At 37.1% G+C, this 16,353-nt stretch overlaps 1 protein-coding gene across 8 annotated transcripts in view; it reads left to right on the plus strand.

The window, feature by feature from the left end:
• The window catches only part of TPRG1 (tumor protein p63 regulated 1), a 166,561-nt gene that overhangs the window by 26,411 nt on the left and 123,797 nt on the right, over positions 1-16,353 (plus strand). For all 8 annotated transcript variants that reach the window (XM_039850533.1, XM_039850532.1, XM_039850534.1 and 5 more), the window contains 2 exons: positions 2,151-2,381; positions 8,934-9,025. In XM_039850533.1, coding sequence (XP_039706467.1) covers positions 2,160-2,381; positions 8,934-9,025 — 314 coding nt within the window. In that variant the 5' untranslated portion in view covers positions 2,151-2,159. The remainder of the gene's footprint in view (positions 1-2,150; positions 2,382-8,933; positions 9,026-16,353) is intronic.

Consider the following 16,353-nt stretch of genomic DNA (forward strand, 5'->3'; position numbering starts at 1 on the left):
GGGCCTCTTTGAGTTCAACTTGTTTGGTACTCTCTGCACTTCCTGGGCTTGTATGCCTATTTCTTTCACCAGATTAGGTAAATTTTCCTTCATTATTTCTTCAAATAAGTTTTTAATTCCTTGTGTTCATTCTACTTCTGGTACCCCTGTGATGCAAATATTGTTTAGCTTGATGTTTTCCCAGAGGCCCCTTAAATTATCCTCATTTTTTTGGATTCTTTTTTCATGTTGCTGCTCTGATTGGGTGTTTTCTGCTGTCTTATCTTCTAAATTGCTATTCAGACTTTTGCTTGATCTAATCTACTGTTGATTTCCTCTAATATATTCTTCATTTCAGTTATTATATTCTTCATTTCTGATTGGTTCTTTTTTGTTTTCTATCTCTTTGTTAAAGTTCACACTGAATTCATCAACTTTTTGCCTAAGTTCATTGAGAATCCTTATAACCAATGTTCTGAGCTCTGCTTCTGATAAACTGCTTGTCTTCATTTTGTTTAGTTCTTTTTGTCTGGAGCTTTGTTCTGTTCTTTCCTTTGGGACTTGTTTCTTTATCTTCCAATTCTGGCTTTGTATTTGTGTTTGTTTCTGTGTTTAGGTAGGCCTGCTATGTCTCCCAGTCTTAGTAGAGTGACCTTATACAGAAGATGTGCTATGCATCCCAATGGCATAGTCTTCCCTTCCCTGGTCACTTGAGTCAGGTGATCCAGGTACATCTCTTGTATGGGTTATGTGTGTGTCCTCCAGTTATAGTTGAGCCTTGGTCGCTATTTGCTCATTAATGGGAGGGATTGACTCTTGAGATGATTGGTTGTGATGACTAGCAATAACCAGTGGAAGAGCTGTGTGGGGGCTGGCCCTATACAGTGGGATCCATTTAGCTAGGCTCTGTGTCTACCCTGTCTGCCCTTTGAATATGTCATCCTCAGATGTGACCCTGGGTGGTACTCTGGCTCAGATCAAAGCCGGCCACCTGGCATGCAGGCCAGGGCCTCCTGGGAGGGGACCTGTCACAGGCCAAGTTCAACCATAGCCTATGCCCCATTGGAGACACCTGGCATGAGCCATCAAGCAATCTGCAGATAGCCATCACCCATTCTGGGCTTGGAAGTGCCTTGAGAGGCCAAGCCACATACCAAGGCTAGCTATTATTATTGTTGAGCTTGGGGGCCACTCAGCAAGAAGTAGGGGGCACACTGAGGACAATTGCTGCTTGTTTAGGTTTTGTGAACCTTTGAGAGATTTTAGGAAAGTCTGCAGCATGAGCCAAGACAGGTTATTTGTTTGGAAAATCCACTGGAATGGACTTGGGTAGGCCCACAGGATCTCAGGGAATCACTAGGTTGGGGAGACCAGTGTTAGCTATGGTGATGGAGACTCAGATATGGTGACACCTGAAAGCCAGGAAGGGGGTGGGGTCAACAAAGGAATAATGCCCTCTGCCAGCACATTTCTCTGGGAGAAAGTTGCCAACAGCTTTCTCTTATCCTGAAGCCAGACAACTCAGTTCCTCCCCATATGTCCCAGGTGCCTTTCAAGCTGCTGCCCCAGCACTGGAACTCAGAGCAAGTGAGTTTGTCAGAGAGTAAGCTCATATGTGGGCCCTTTAAGAGAAAAATCTGTGACCCCCCTCAGCCCTTGGTCTCACTCTGTCACAAACTCTGCTGTTTTTCACAGCCAGAAGTTGTAGAGACTTCTCTTTCTGGCACTGGAATCATAAACTGAGGAGCTCAGTGTGGGTCTGGAACCCCCATGCTTTTCCAGGGGATCTCTGCAGCTGAGATATTTCTCCCTATTCTTAACATGTGGGTATGGGGACTAGCCTGTTTCATGTCTGTGCTTCTCCTACCAGTCTTGAAATGGCCTTTTCTGTCTGTATTCAGTTGTAGAACTTCTGTTCAGCTAGACTTCAGGGAACTTCCAATGATGGCTATTCTGTAATTTAGTTGTAATTTTGATGTAATCGTGAGAGGAGGCGAGAACAGCATTTACCTACTCTGCCATCTTGACTGGATGCTACCCTTGTTTAGTTAATATGTGGAAGGTTTAACAGTTTCAAGAACATCATTTACTCATGTAGCCTATTTGCCAGAGCCAGGACACAAGTGAATTTTTTTTTTCTATTGACAAGTTTGTTTTTTCCCTTGTTTTAGGCTAAAGAAATGTCAACAATTGGGAGTTTTGAAGGATTCCAGCCTGTTTCTCTGAAGCAAGAGGGAGATGACCAACCCTCAGAGACTGACCAACTGTCTGTGGAAGAGGGGGACCCAGGCAAGGACCCAATGCCAAAGCAGATTTCAAGGCAGCCAAGCGTGACCAAATCAACACTCTACCCCAATCCTTATCACCGGCCTTATATCTCACGGAAGTACTTCGTTACACGGGTAAAATCATTTGTGTTCTTAAATGCTACATAAGGTATTCTCTTCAAAACATCCTAATATCTTTCTATATACCATATATTTTGCCATGTATTTTCACATTTGTTATCTCAAGTATTAGTTACAATAACTGTGAAGCGGGTATCTTTATCTCAATTTTACAGGCGAAGGATTTGAATTTCAGAGAATTTAAGGGGCTAGTTTTGATCACCATAGTACCAAGGAGACACAAGTTCTTCAGTCTCCATAGATGTTTGGCTCCTCAGTCCCATGTTCATGCTAAAACTGACCTCAATTAATGTTCTATGAAGAGAGAATCAGAGCAACTAGAATATAAAGCAATGAGCCTAGAGTGGATATTTGCTATATGTTTGTAAATGACATGGATGATGGAGTGGAAAGGCTTGCTGAGAATAATCTGAACCTCAGGGGTCTATATCGGGATGTGGGTATTGCAGTGTGGGAGCAGGAACTTTTAAATCCCCAAACTAGCTACAGTCTGGAGCTGAACTCTCTTTCCTGTGTATTGGAGCTGAGAAATGGTTGGATGGGTAATGAGGACCAAGTTTGTATATCTAGATTTAAAAAAATGATATTTAAAACTTCTATCATTTGAATCAAGTAGAGAGTTCTTCACTAGTTTCTAGTACCTTTCTCTATCTTGAACTCGCCTTCATACTTAGAGATCTTCCTTCCCAATCCTTCAACATCTTTGTCAATACAGTAGTGTGCATGGGACATCTCATTGAAAAAAAATTTTTTCAACTCAATTTTACCATTAAATGGTGGTTAAGACTTTGTGACTTTATAAAGCTTTAACCGATGAAACCTAATTTGGTAGCTTTTAAAATATATTTTCACTTAAGATAAAGTTTTGACTAAAGCAACTCCATGTGTGTGGTGGGTATGTGTATGTGTGTGTTTGATGATAGCATATACTCATATCACCTATATTCCGTGACTCTTTCGTGCAAGGTGCCTTGGTAGGTGTTATACTATGTGTGTGTTTGTGTGAGTGTTTTTGCATATATAGAGCATATGGTTTATTTTATAAAGTATGTGAACTTTATTGAATATGCAAAATTAAGTTGTGAGATATAGCTGTGAAGAAAATCTTTGGTGCATATCCCTTCTTACTTTTTTTTTTTGCATTTTCAATGTGTGCAAAAATGGGATTATATGCAAAATATTATTTCCTATGTCAATAAATATACTTCTATAACATTACATTTAACAACTCCATAATATCCCACCATGAAAATGGGCTACAATTAATTTAACTTTTGCTGGGTATTTAGGTTGTTTCTTGTTTATATCTTTTAACCAGAAAAGAAAAATTATTTCTTGGCTTGCTGTGGCAGAATGGTATTCAATGTCTCTGATGCCAAGAGTAGACACCCAATGCTATAATAAAAAGGAGGATCAATTATATGAGTTTCAAGCTAGATATGCAAAAATGTGACTGCTATGGAAGTATAAATTAACTCAGGACAAACAAGAGACATTTTTAGCATCATAACCTCATGCATTAGGTCACACCTCTGAATACCAGATTATAAAAGAAGTTGATGGGGTCCTTCAAACCTTTTATGGTCACTTTGAGATGTTGTTTCCTTTCCTCAGGCTTCCAGCCTATTTTTTATTTACTGAAAATGTGCCCTTCTGATATAGCTTAGCAACATTTTTACTCAGATTCAGAAAGGGCCTCAGAGATACCTAATCCAACCCCTGAAACACATAAAGGAGATTTGACTTGTCCAAGGTCAACTGGAAACTTAGGGGCCAGTGAGACTGGACTCCTTTCACTTTACACCACTCCTCCACTGACTCTGACCTTGGGCAATGACTGAGAGGCCACAGTAATGAAGGTCTGAACCACTTGCTGTCAGTCCACTTGGATAACCTTTTCCTCCTGTTTTAGTTCATTTTCTATTATTGCTTAGCCATATCTAAAAATGGCCTAGTGCCTTCTCTGAACAAAAGTACCCCTCAAGGCTAATAATTCGAGGTATATTATGATAATCACTTTATTGTGGAGACATATTCAAAAGCAACTTCTTATGAAAGAAACAATACTTAATCCACATGGGGAAAGATATTTTTAAACTCCCTGTAGGACTCTATATTTGCAGATACCTTATCAGAAATTTGAAAGCGATTAGGGATGAGGAATTATCTCTAAATTTATACTTGAGAATGTAAATTACATACAAATTAATGGGACCGAAACTATTTGATCTTTTAATATTTAATTAATGGTTCCCCGTGGCCTTTTTATAGCCTATGTTCTATTGTGAGCAACGAGACTTTAATAAGCAGGTTTGGGACTTCCCATTGTGTAGCAAGATGTCGTTGCTTTCATGACACTAATTTGGCTTTCATACCCTTTGCCTTTCTCTCCTCTCTTACTATAGGGTTCCCTGTGTCTTGCTCTTGCATTGGGAACAACTAAATATATTATTTGTATTATTACTGTCTGTGTGAGTTTCTTTCTGGTCTAGAAATTATATATCTCACTGGGCAAAAGTTTTCTTGATTCTCCTCCTTACGATAAAATCCCTTGAAGGTTATAATAAAGATGATGTTTCTTTCTGAGGGCAGACATTTGACAATAATGAAATAAGATGTATTTTCTTTATTTTCAGGGAAAGAGAAACTTGCTTGGATTTTACAAATCACATACAATTTAGAGCTAGTTTTCTTACTTTATATATTTACCACAAAGCAATCCTATATGGGCATGATGACATCCATAAGACAGATCATATTGTGTCTGAGTCCATAGGAGCATTCCATCCCATACTTCCTCCTCCTTTTACTATCTAGATAAGGAGTCTAGTACATGGGAAAAAATTAGAAGTGGACATGAGTATTGTTTGTGTAACAGCTGGCCCCAGGCTAGTCTAGTTCAAGGAAAAAAAAGGAAACAAAGACTTATGTCTTTGAAACTTTCAATAGGCTTGTTTTGACTGAAAATATTCAGTACTAGTCTATTAGAGAAGATATTGCCCATTGTGCTATACAATGACTTAAAAATAAGCATCCTTCAAATGATGTTTTCTTAAAATTTAATATATATAACCTTTCTAAGCTTTCTTGTATCATGTGATGATGCAAGAAATATTATTTTGTCATTATTTCCTATTACACTGTAATGAGTCTCAGAACTAATTATTCCAGTGCGGTAATCATTTGATCCCCAAACCCTGGTACGACTACTTCCTCTTCCTTTCTATTTATATTATCAATAAGAATAAAAATAAAATCTTTCATTGTTCAGGGTTACCAAATGTTTTTGGTATATCCCAACAGCTCAGTTACAAATAATATTATTTTATCCACCTAACGAATGAGTAAACTGATGTATAGAATGACAAAATGACTTAACATGGGTCTCAAACAAGCAGAAAAGCTGAAGTTTATACCTTGTCCTCGACACACGTCAAAGTGTTCACATGTTTTATTTCATTTCAAACACTAAATGGCTGAAGTTAATTTATTATAGTACCAATAATAACAAGTGGAGGAGAGTAAAATATTTCACTGGAGTATAATGTGTAACTGTTCCACCAGGGTGTGACCGATGTTTCTACTGAAGAAATAACATCACAGCCAGTGAGGACATTGACAGAGCTCCAGAGACTTCCAAAACATTTGATAGAGAACACACTTTAATTTTACCATTTAAATTTTGAAAAGTTGTACAGTAAAACACCACCTCCATTTATTGTTCTCATCCATCATGTTTCTTCCCCACCCTTAGGGAGCCATTGGTAACAGTTTCTATATATTCTTTTAGAGTTATTTTAGATATAGACAAGCAAACACAAATATTTATTCTTATCCATTCTTCTCCTTTTATATAAAAGGTGGCATATTTACCCTCTCTTCCGAACATTTTTTTCCTTTCACTTAATAATATATTTTGAAAACTTTCCAGGTTAATGTAAGTTTCCTCATTTTAAACTATATTGATCATATTTCATTGTATAGTTGTGTCCCAAAATACATCTAGTCTCCTATTAATAGATATTGTTTTGTTTCAAAATTTTTGCTCTCCACAAACAAGGCTTCAATGAATACTTTATTCATATGTCATTTTGTATATATGCAAGAATATCTATAATATAACTTCACAGAGGTGGAGTATGAGAATCAAAGGATAGATCACTTTAATAGATTTTGCCAATTGCTTTATATAGAGAAGATGGTAAGGTTTTGAAAAATTCTACATTATTGTATTCATCTTCAAATATTTTTGGCAAAGTGCCTGGCAGAAAAACATTCAACAAAATGCTTATTTTAGAATTATTTAATTATTTTTCAATTCCATTTATGATTTTTTTCTCCTGAAAAGTATTAGTTTCACTGCCAAATTATATTAACTGTGACAGATATTATATGAACATAGGAAGAGAGACAGGAAAAATACTGAAGATGAATCATCACAGAAAGTATTATTTTTCAGAGACTTTGACTAGGGGTCCTGATAGAGTCAGGCTGCATCCTGGGAAGCTGAGGTTGGGTGATGGGAGAATTGTCATGGGATCATAGAAAAGTTCCCTCCATGGTAGTCCAGTCCTTCCAGTAGGATGGTGGAACAGCTTCCTCTGTCAGTGAGAGCTCGAGGCATATTTGATTAATGTCCCGGAACTTACTGATTTCATAACACAGTTTCAGCAGCATGGGGTGCAATATTAGCTTTCTAACAACCATTCAACCAGTAGCGTGTGATGACAAGAGAGTCAAAATCATTTATTCCACTGGCTGACCATCTAATTCAACAGAAAACTTGTTAAAATGATAGAATCAGAATCTCCTGATGTAATTTCTATGATTATATTTTCTAAAAGATTTACAGGAGGTTTTGATCATCGGGTTGGCTTAGAAAGTTTTGGTTTAGTTTATTCAGTTGTTTTATAGACAAGGAAATAGAGGCCAAGGAAAGCCAGATAATTGGCTGTAAGTCACGAAATTCATTCATGATAGAACTGGAATACAAACCCACGTCCTCCTACTCTGTTTAGGAGTTGATCTGTCCATTTCCCGGCTAACTCGGGGTATGTGCAGTAAATTGGAGGAGAGGAGAGAATTGAGTAGATAAAGCTCTGCACCTTGACTACCGCTTATCTGAAGCAGCCCCATTCTGTTCCTGTTTTTCCTGTATGGAATCCTGTATAAGATTTTTCTTGACTGGTGGACTCCATAGCCAAAATGTTTCAAAGCTTTTTATCATAGATGGAGAAAATAAGGAAACTGAAATTCTACCACCACCCTACCTCTGGAAGGAAATTGAATGGTTCTTGACTAGGCTAGTGTCCCTTTTTCTTTTTATAAGAGAAAGGTCTCAGGCTGAAAGGATTAGGATTGTTAATATTTAGAGAAGTTTAGGTGCTTAGCATTAAAGCCCTATTATATAGAGAATATATGAGAACTTGCAAGCTATGTGTCAGTAGCCCAGGCATGGGAATGAGGCCAGCACTGCATTGTAGGCCTGGAAATGGAAGGTCTGGGTTTCTTGTCTCTGCCAGTTCTTAGCTTAGTGAACTTGACAAGTTACTTTCCCGTAATGATCCCTGTTTCTACACCTATAAAATGAAATGGCTTACACTAAATAAGCCCTAGGCTATAGTCATTCTCAACCTTGACTACACATTGGAGTCATCTGAAATGCTTTTAAAAATCCTGACTTACTGATATGTGGGTCCAATCCACTGAGTATCAAATGTAATTGTCCTAGTACACAGCCTGCATGTTAGGATTTTTTTTTTTAAAGCCTACTTGGTGACTCTGATGTGTAGCCAAGCTTGAGAATAACTGTCTAGAGAGCAATGGTTCTCATGGTAGAGTCCCTCACCAAGAGCATCACCTGGGATTTGTCAGAAATGCAAATTCTCAAACCCGCTCCAGAAACTCTGGGGACAGTACTTAGACATCTGTGTTTTAAAACACACTTCAGGTGATTCTGATGTGCACTGAAGTTTAAAAAATTACTAAGCTAGAGTTTCTATGAATCTCTTATTAGCACAGGGATTAATCAATTTTTAAGCTAGAGGTAGGCCCATAAGTAGTAACACCTGCTTGGAGAAGGGTGAAGAAAAGTAAGAAGATGAAAAAGTTCAGCTAAAATTATGGCCAGGATATCGGAAAAAGATTTCTCTTTTGTGTTTTATTGTCATGTGGTCTTTGAAGAGAGAGAGGTTTGATTTTAATAGTGTATATATTGCTAAATGCTTTGAACTTCCTGGTAAACATATTCGTTTAGAAAAACTGGTCCTCTGAAAATGGCTATCTTCATTTCTATGAGAAAGTGTGAGTAAGATTACAGAAGATAGGATGTAGGTCACTTCTGCCCCACCCAGGGAGAACATCTTAGTAAATACCAGAGTTCAAGGCTAAGCTCTTTGGCAGATTGTGCCTGGAACAAACAGGCAAATGCAAGAACAATCTTTCCTTCTCAGCTTTCTGGAGGAGCTGCAGGGATGTAATAATTAATCGCAAGCACAAAAATGACTCAGTCTTCTCTTAACTAGGTATTTTCTTTTTCCCACTCAGCCAGGGGCCATTGAGACTGCCATGGAAGACTTGAAAGGCCACATAGCCAAGACTTCTGGAGAGAAAATTCAAGGCTTCTGGCTCTTGACAGAGTGAGTAGATATGGCTCAGTGAAGGGCAGTGGAAATCTAGCATGTTTCTTGACACCATGATAACAGAACAGGAGATTGACCTGTGGAAGAATTTCTTTTTATGGTACCCGATGGCTATCGGGGATGACCAACTATTTTCCAGGCTAGTCGCTTCCTTCAACCATTGCTATAACTACCTTAGGTCAGGCCCCCATCATTGCTCTCAAGGATTATTGTATAAGTCCTTTTAACTTAACTCTCCAGTTTCAATCTCTTACAAGTATCCTCCCTCTAACCATATTAGGCTATTAACCATCCCATTCTGCATACAGTGAAAAGGAAAGTTAGAAAGAGGATCAATGAAGTCAACATATACAGTTTGAATTTTATCTTGTATACAATAATATGAGCAGCGAAACTAGGAAATCATTCAGCATAGAGAAGACAGGCCACCTGTCCAGAGTTAGGATGAAAACCAAGGCTAATACTTAAGTCCATATCAGTTTACTAACTTTTCCATTCACACTCAAGCCTTATCTGAGCCATAAGGGCTCTCATTGCAAATAACCTCATGAAGATGATTGTCTTTCTGTCCTGACCTGAAACTCTAGTGTCTGTGTGACCTTTTCTTCACCCACCAGGAAAATATTAGAATACCATAGTTTTTACAGTGATAAGTAAAATATTCACATGTTAAGGAAAAGAGTCACCTCCTTTCTGCTATAGAATCCGTAATAGTAAATATTTAATGAAATTAGAACTCAATTTCAGATGCTTAATTGGTTCAGTGAGTTTTCTGGCTTAGTAACATGGTCACTAAAGGTAAAGCTCAGTAATTCCTATACCTTGCGTGAAGAAGCATTTAATCCTTCACCAATGGCCAGGGCATCTTATTTGATTAAGTTTCAAGGGGGCAGCACTTGAATGGTTAACCATTGAGGCCAGCAGAACACATTCCTCAATCAATGGAAAGTAGAACCAGATCACCTGTGAGTCCACGTTACTGACCACCTATTATATTTTTATTTCAAATGGGTTCCAAGAATTGAATGAAAATAAACTTTTGAAAACCAACCTAACAATTTCTAAGCATTTGTTTCTTCACCTATAAATTGGAGGCAATGATATGTACCTGAGGAGTTGTTATGAGGAGTAAATGAGATAACATTGTAAAATTCTTAGCAAAGTCCCCAGTACATAGTGGATTTTCAATAGACATTATTGTCCCTCCTCTGTTTACAAATACTAACTATTGGTAAAGGTCTTTTTTTTGGTAGTCTCTGCCTTTATTTTTATACTATCTATATCTCTATCACTTCTGCATTGAAAATAAATAAAAAGTCTATAATTCAAGATATTCATTTATTCACTTTTACCAATCTACATTTCATTCCTCACTGCCCACCTCCTATGCACAGAGTAAAATTTGACATAGGAAAGTGAAAAGTCTCCTTGATTAAGACAGATGTGTACTTAAATTCTGAAGGTCAAATAAGAAGTAAACACCTATTTTGTTTCTACAGTGCATTTCATTTATAAGAAAGAATGTACAAATGTGCTCTTTCAAAATCAAGTGGTGGCTGTTTCTGAATTCTCGGATAATAGAATCAATATTTTCTTTAATAGTGCATATTTTAATTGCTTGGTTTTATCTGTATAGAAACAACTTTTGTTGTTTTTGTTGTTTGTTGAATGTTATATTTAGTGATTACAAAGACCTGTAGATATCAATTGTCCAAAGATGAATCAGATTGTGTGATCTGCATTGAGGCTTAGCACAATGTTCTGTGCTTGATTTAACATAAAATAGGATTATTGGCAAAACCAAGAGTTTTCATATAAATATGAACAGCTGTGTCCCAAAGTCCCAAGTTTTGCACCTAGCTCTAAACCTAATAGGAAGCTCCAAGTGTTGATAAGAACTGTCTGGCAGTTAGTTTTGTATTTCTCCTTTGTTTTGTTGTATCCATTTATATTAAAGAGAACAATGAGGGATGTGTCCTGTGTACATGGAATTTCAAATAATCATATTTGCTTGTTTTTGCTTTCAGATTTTCTTCCTTTGTACTTGGAACCCATTTCTCCTCTTTAAAAGGTAGTTCTTTTTGTGTTCTTTTTGGTCTTCCTCTATGCCCAAATCCTTTTACATCTCCCCACTCCACCCTCTATCAAAGCTATTTTTAAGAAAAGGTCTAATTTCAGTCATTTCTACCTTAGTAAGAATTTTCCAGTTTCTTTTCTTTGCCTGTTAAGCCTTATAGCTAGTTCAGACTGCCTTCTTGTAATGGAAAGAGCTGCCGGTTATAAAGATGGTTCAGGCATCTGGACTAAATGAATACACTCTCAGTCATTGTGACTTTTCAAGCAGAAGATGAGAGGCTGTTTGTCAAAGGAGGGGCTTGCATAGAGGTTTTGAATGAGTTTTCACACTTAAATCTTTTGTTCGTTTTTTTTTTATCCACTAATTCAGGGAAATGTAAAGGCAATAGCAAAAACAAATAAACAACAAATCCCCCAAATAACAACAGCTAAACAAAATAAAACAAACAAAGGAAACTAAACAAAAATATAAACATTGGGACCCAGATAGATAAGAGCCTGGGGCTACTCTAGTCCCCTTTTCTCTTTTTTCTTATGGGATGAGACCCATCCATTCAGTCCTTATGAGTTACAGAGGGTTTAAATAGACGAACTTTTCCAACCCCATGAACCACACAAGACTCTTTTCAAGCATAAGTCCTTTGTGTATGTGTGTGTGATAGGAATGACTGAGCTTTATGCACACATCAACTTTCAGTTCCTTTTATGGAGACGAGAAACCCTTGGTTGCTCATTCAACAGCTTAAAGAATGTCTGCTTTCAAACAAGCATTCCATTTTCAGAATGATGAGAGTAAACTCTTTTAATGTATATAGCACATTACAAAGTATCTTCATATCCATGAATTTGCTTTATCTTCACTAAAACCTTGCTGGTTTTATGATTCCCATTTGACAGATGAGAAATGGAGACTAGGGAAGATGAAGTGGCCAGATGAAGATCACAGAAGTGATTGAGCAAGGAAGACGAATTACACCCTTACATTAACTGGGTTTTGATTCTTAGATTAGCTGAGTGTAAGGTGTAGGTGTGGGGTGAATAATGAGTCCAGCTCAATGTTTAGTTATGATTGGTCAGGCCCCTAGAAGTACTTTGATATCAGAGGGCAAAGTGAGAACTGTGAAGAGAGGAAACTTGAAAAATGCTTAAAAACCTCGGATATCATGTTTAAGAACTTAGATTCTAATCCATAAGCGATGAGGAGGCACTGATGACTGAAAAAGTATGACTATATTTATATTTTACGAAAATCACTAAAGGTCCACAATCCCTTATCCAAACCCTTGTGTGAGTCAGATTGAGAATTTTTCATATTTTAGAAAGGAAAAACAATGAATATACTATTTATTTCATACCCCACATAGAGGTCTAGGAGAGTCCCCCCATAATCAAACATATTAATATTTTTTCAGGGTAACATGAGGGATTAAAAACAAAATTACCTCATGCTGGTTCAAAAAGTGATTTTGCACTACAGCTGCCAATTTCCAAGTTTTGTTGAATTTGGAATTGTGGATGAGGGTTTGTGACCTGTGCATGTTTGAAATGTGAAGAATCAGTGAATGGGTGGGAAGCTGGGTGGCAAATTAGATACTTGTGGAATATCGGCGAAGGTCCGATCCAGTGGTGTGCTGGAACTGGTTGACACTGGCTCAAAAGAGGTGAATAATACAATTTCAGTAATTTTGAGATCAGTTGTTAATTATTAAAATTAAATTAGTTTCACACCAAATAAATTAAATTTCAAATGAAGATAATATGCTCAAACTCCTCACTTTCTGATTAGTTTACTTCATTTTGCTGTCTTGTATGCTCTTGAGGTTATCTATGACTATTACATTTGTGTGGTAGAAATGCTATATGATGGTGTGCTTCTGCAAATCTCTTTCCAAATGCACATTCAGTGATGTCACGTTGGTAGCTTGGAATTAACCCTGGTGGCAACAATTACACTACAGAAATCAGCAAACACTAGAGATCAGAGCTTGATTTACTGCTTTGTTGATTGTCTAAATTTAAGAAAGTAATGGATAATATGTTGAAAGTACAGATTAAACTTATAAGTGAGTCATGTCTGTGGCTGTGACATTGGAATAGAACAAAAAAAAAATATATTGAGAAAATATTCTTCCAGCATTCAAAAACTGTTATCAAATTCAGAAAAAAAATCACCTTTTTCACTGATGAATGGATAAAGACTGGATAAGTGGCTGAAGAAAGGTTTGAGCCCTTGGCTGGGGTGGAGGCTCTTAGTTGTTCTGACACCTACACAGCTGACCTCCCCACCCAAGCTGGAAGTTATAGAAAGCCTTTTCCTGTTATATCCATCTAGAGCTCTCTATTGCAAATGCATAACATGGTGCACACTTAAAGGAGATATGCTGTTGTTTATCATACAGCATATAATAAAGGGTGCATTTAGAACTGAGGGGCAATACGCTGATAATTGGCATAGCTGGGATTTGTGGATCTTTGAGTTTAATCATCTATGAGGAATGAGTCCAAGGTAACTCTTGGGCTTTGGCCTGGAAAACTGCTAGGTTGACTGGGCCACCATTCCAGGTTTAGAAAAAAAATAACTATTGAGAAATCACCATATGCCAAGCATTGTAAAAGGAACATTGTGCACACAATATCACTTAAGCCTCCCAATATTCTTGTCATTCACTTATCATTCAGAACTTGTTGAGTACAGTTTGGGGAAAAATGTGTCTGAGGTATCCATAGAACATCCACAAAGAAATGTTGAATAGATCGTTTTACATATGGGTCCAGATATTATCTTCATAAGTAGTTTTTCGAAAGATGGTAATCCTGACACTCTTGTTTCTTAGAGTCTTGCCTTCTGTAGAAGCCAAGGACATATAACAACATTAAGTCAGTGCAGGCATGTCACAAGGGATGCCACCTGAATTAGTTCAGATGATCTGCTTTGTGGTCTAAATTGATATAGATACATTATTCAGTAAATTAGAAAAATGAGTTTGAAGATACTGGGGTGGGGGGTGGGGGGAACCTGAGGAGGATAGACAGAGAGGCCAAAAGGAGAAGAGAGATGCAACCATCAATTCCAGCTAGGTCCCAGTTAGCTGAAACCATTAAGAATACCTTAAAGAGACTTCAGTTAGAAATCAGGCCTTCAGCCCAGCCTACTCACGAGCTTTATTTGCTTCTGCATCTAAAGACAAGATTGTGTTTATCTCAATTTTGTCTCCTCTTCTCAACTATCTTTCTTGGCCCTTCTGGGAAAGAACTTTTAAAAGAAATTGTGTGTATCTTTTTAGAAGTGATCTATTAAGCCAGAACTGAAGAGAACATCTTGACACTCTATGAAGTCTCAAAAAGTGTGAAATAATAGCAATGAAGTGGCTCTTCAGTGAAATATACTCAAGCTATCTTTGTCTATGGTGGTTAAGGAGGCAGGAGGAGATGGAATATTCCCTTTATACACATTAGTGTGAAGAGATGGTGGGGGTTGTTATTCTTATCCCTCTTATTCATAAACAATATGACCTGCTTCTAGTGACTGGGATCAAGTAGCTCTCACTGTTCATCTTTGTGGAAAATACTTACAACATGTTTCATTGCCTACCTTTCTCTAAACCCACCTGTGTTTTTATCCTAGGACTTTGGTATAACAAATATGTGAAATCTAATTAGCTATCTACATCAAACATATAACAATAGAATAAAAGTGAAGTAAACAAGGCAGCTTAGTGTCATAGAAAGAATTCTGAATTTGGAATCTAAATGGATTCTGATTTGAATCCTTGCTCTGCTATTTACTATCAGTGTAGCTGGGTAAATGTGAGTAGGATTTGTCATTTCTTTAAAATTAGTGAATTTGTTTTAATATGTTCTTGAAAAAAGCATAGCCACTGTTAATTTTTTGTATATTTTATTCCAGCTTTTCTCCATGTATTTTTGTCAAAGATTGTTATAATATTAATAGATAATATTTATTGAACACTTAAAGTGTACCAAGTATTGTGATACCCCTCCATGCATTTGCCATTATATTAGTATAATACATATAATTTTGATGATCTCTAAATGACACTTCTCTCAGGTTTTTCCATGTATTTTCTTGATATTATGCAGCTTTTTTAAGTATCTCATTCATTCACCTATTATTGGACAATTACTTTCCCAATTGTCAGTGGCTACACACATTTGAGAGTTTATATTATTCTTTTAAAATAGAAGCACCAGCTAAGTAATATTTACAAGAGGAGCAGAGTAAAACTCCATGGTAAGAAAGAGAAATGAAAATATATAAGGCATTCCTCATTTAGTTTTTGATAAAAATAATAACTATTTCTATAGCACTTTATAGTTTTAAAAGTGCTCTTTTTTATTTGATTCACTTGTCAGCAATTGTCTGAGGTAGGAAACATTAACTACAGTTTACACATGAGGAAATTAAGGCACAGAAGAGTAACATAACTCTTAAGTAGCAGAGGTCGGGCTCCAATGCATTATACTGGCCTGATTTTTGCTAAAATCTTTACACTACTGTGCAAAGATTCCATGTGTGTCTCTTATTAAATCGTAGCATGTGTTTCCTCTGGCAGAAACATGTTGGATAAACTTGGAATTCTTTTTCTTAGTCTTGGTGGGGTAAGTTAAGTGTGCAGAGCATCTCTGCTTAATTTAGAAGGATATCCCAGAAGACAGTTCTATTCTAGATGTTTAAATAAAAAGAAAGATATTCTGAGAGACAAAAGGGTGTCGATGAACAGGTGACTGGAAACTATTTTCTAGCACCGGGTGCCTCTTTGGAGTACACTGATATCCAAAGCAGTACTGCATGTGATCTTTTTCACATCTGCTCTCAAATTTGATCCTCAAACAGACTCATGGGAGAAGTCAAGGAGGCATAATTGGCTTCATTTTATGGATGAAGAAACCCAGAGATGAAATGACCTGTCTAAGGGCAACCACTTATTAAGGGTCACAGGAGGGCTTGACTTCATGGGACCTCTCTCTCTGACTAGTTGTCATCTCATAGCACTGCTCTTGCTGCCTTTTGTGATTTTTCATCTCTTGACACAGCTATCACCACAGTTTGAATTGGTTAAATGATCTTTGCACCTGTGTCTGGTTTCTTTGTTGATTGTCTGTTGTTTGCAGGGAGGAGGGTCAGAAATTCATTGGACAGGTTCAGAGACCTTTTTCTCTTTTCCACTTGAGATCATTCTATGCCTTTGGCTGTTCATTTGACTTTATTTCGTTTTTTTCCCATAATC

Source organism: Pteropus medius, unplaced genomic scaffold, assembly GCF_902729225.1.
Source record: "Pteropus medius unplaced genomic scaffold, Ma_sr-lr_union100, whole genome shotgun sequence".
Classification (NCBI taxonomy): domain Eukaryota; kingdom Metazoa; phylum Chordata; class Mammalia; order Chiroptera; family Pteropodidae; genus Pteropus; species Pteropus medius.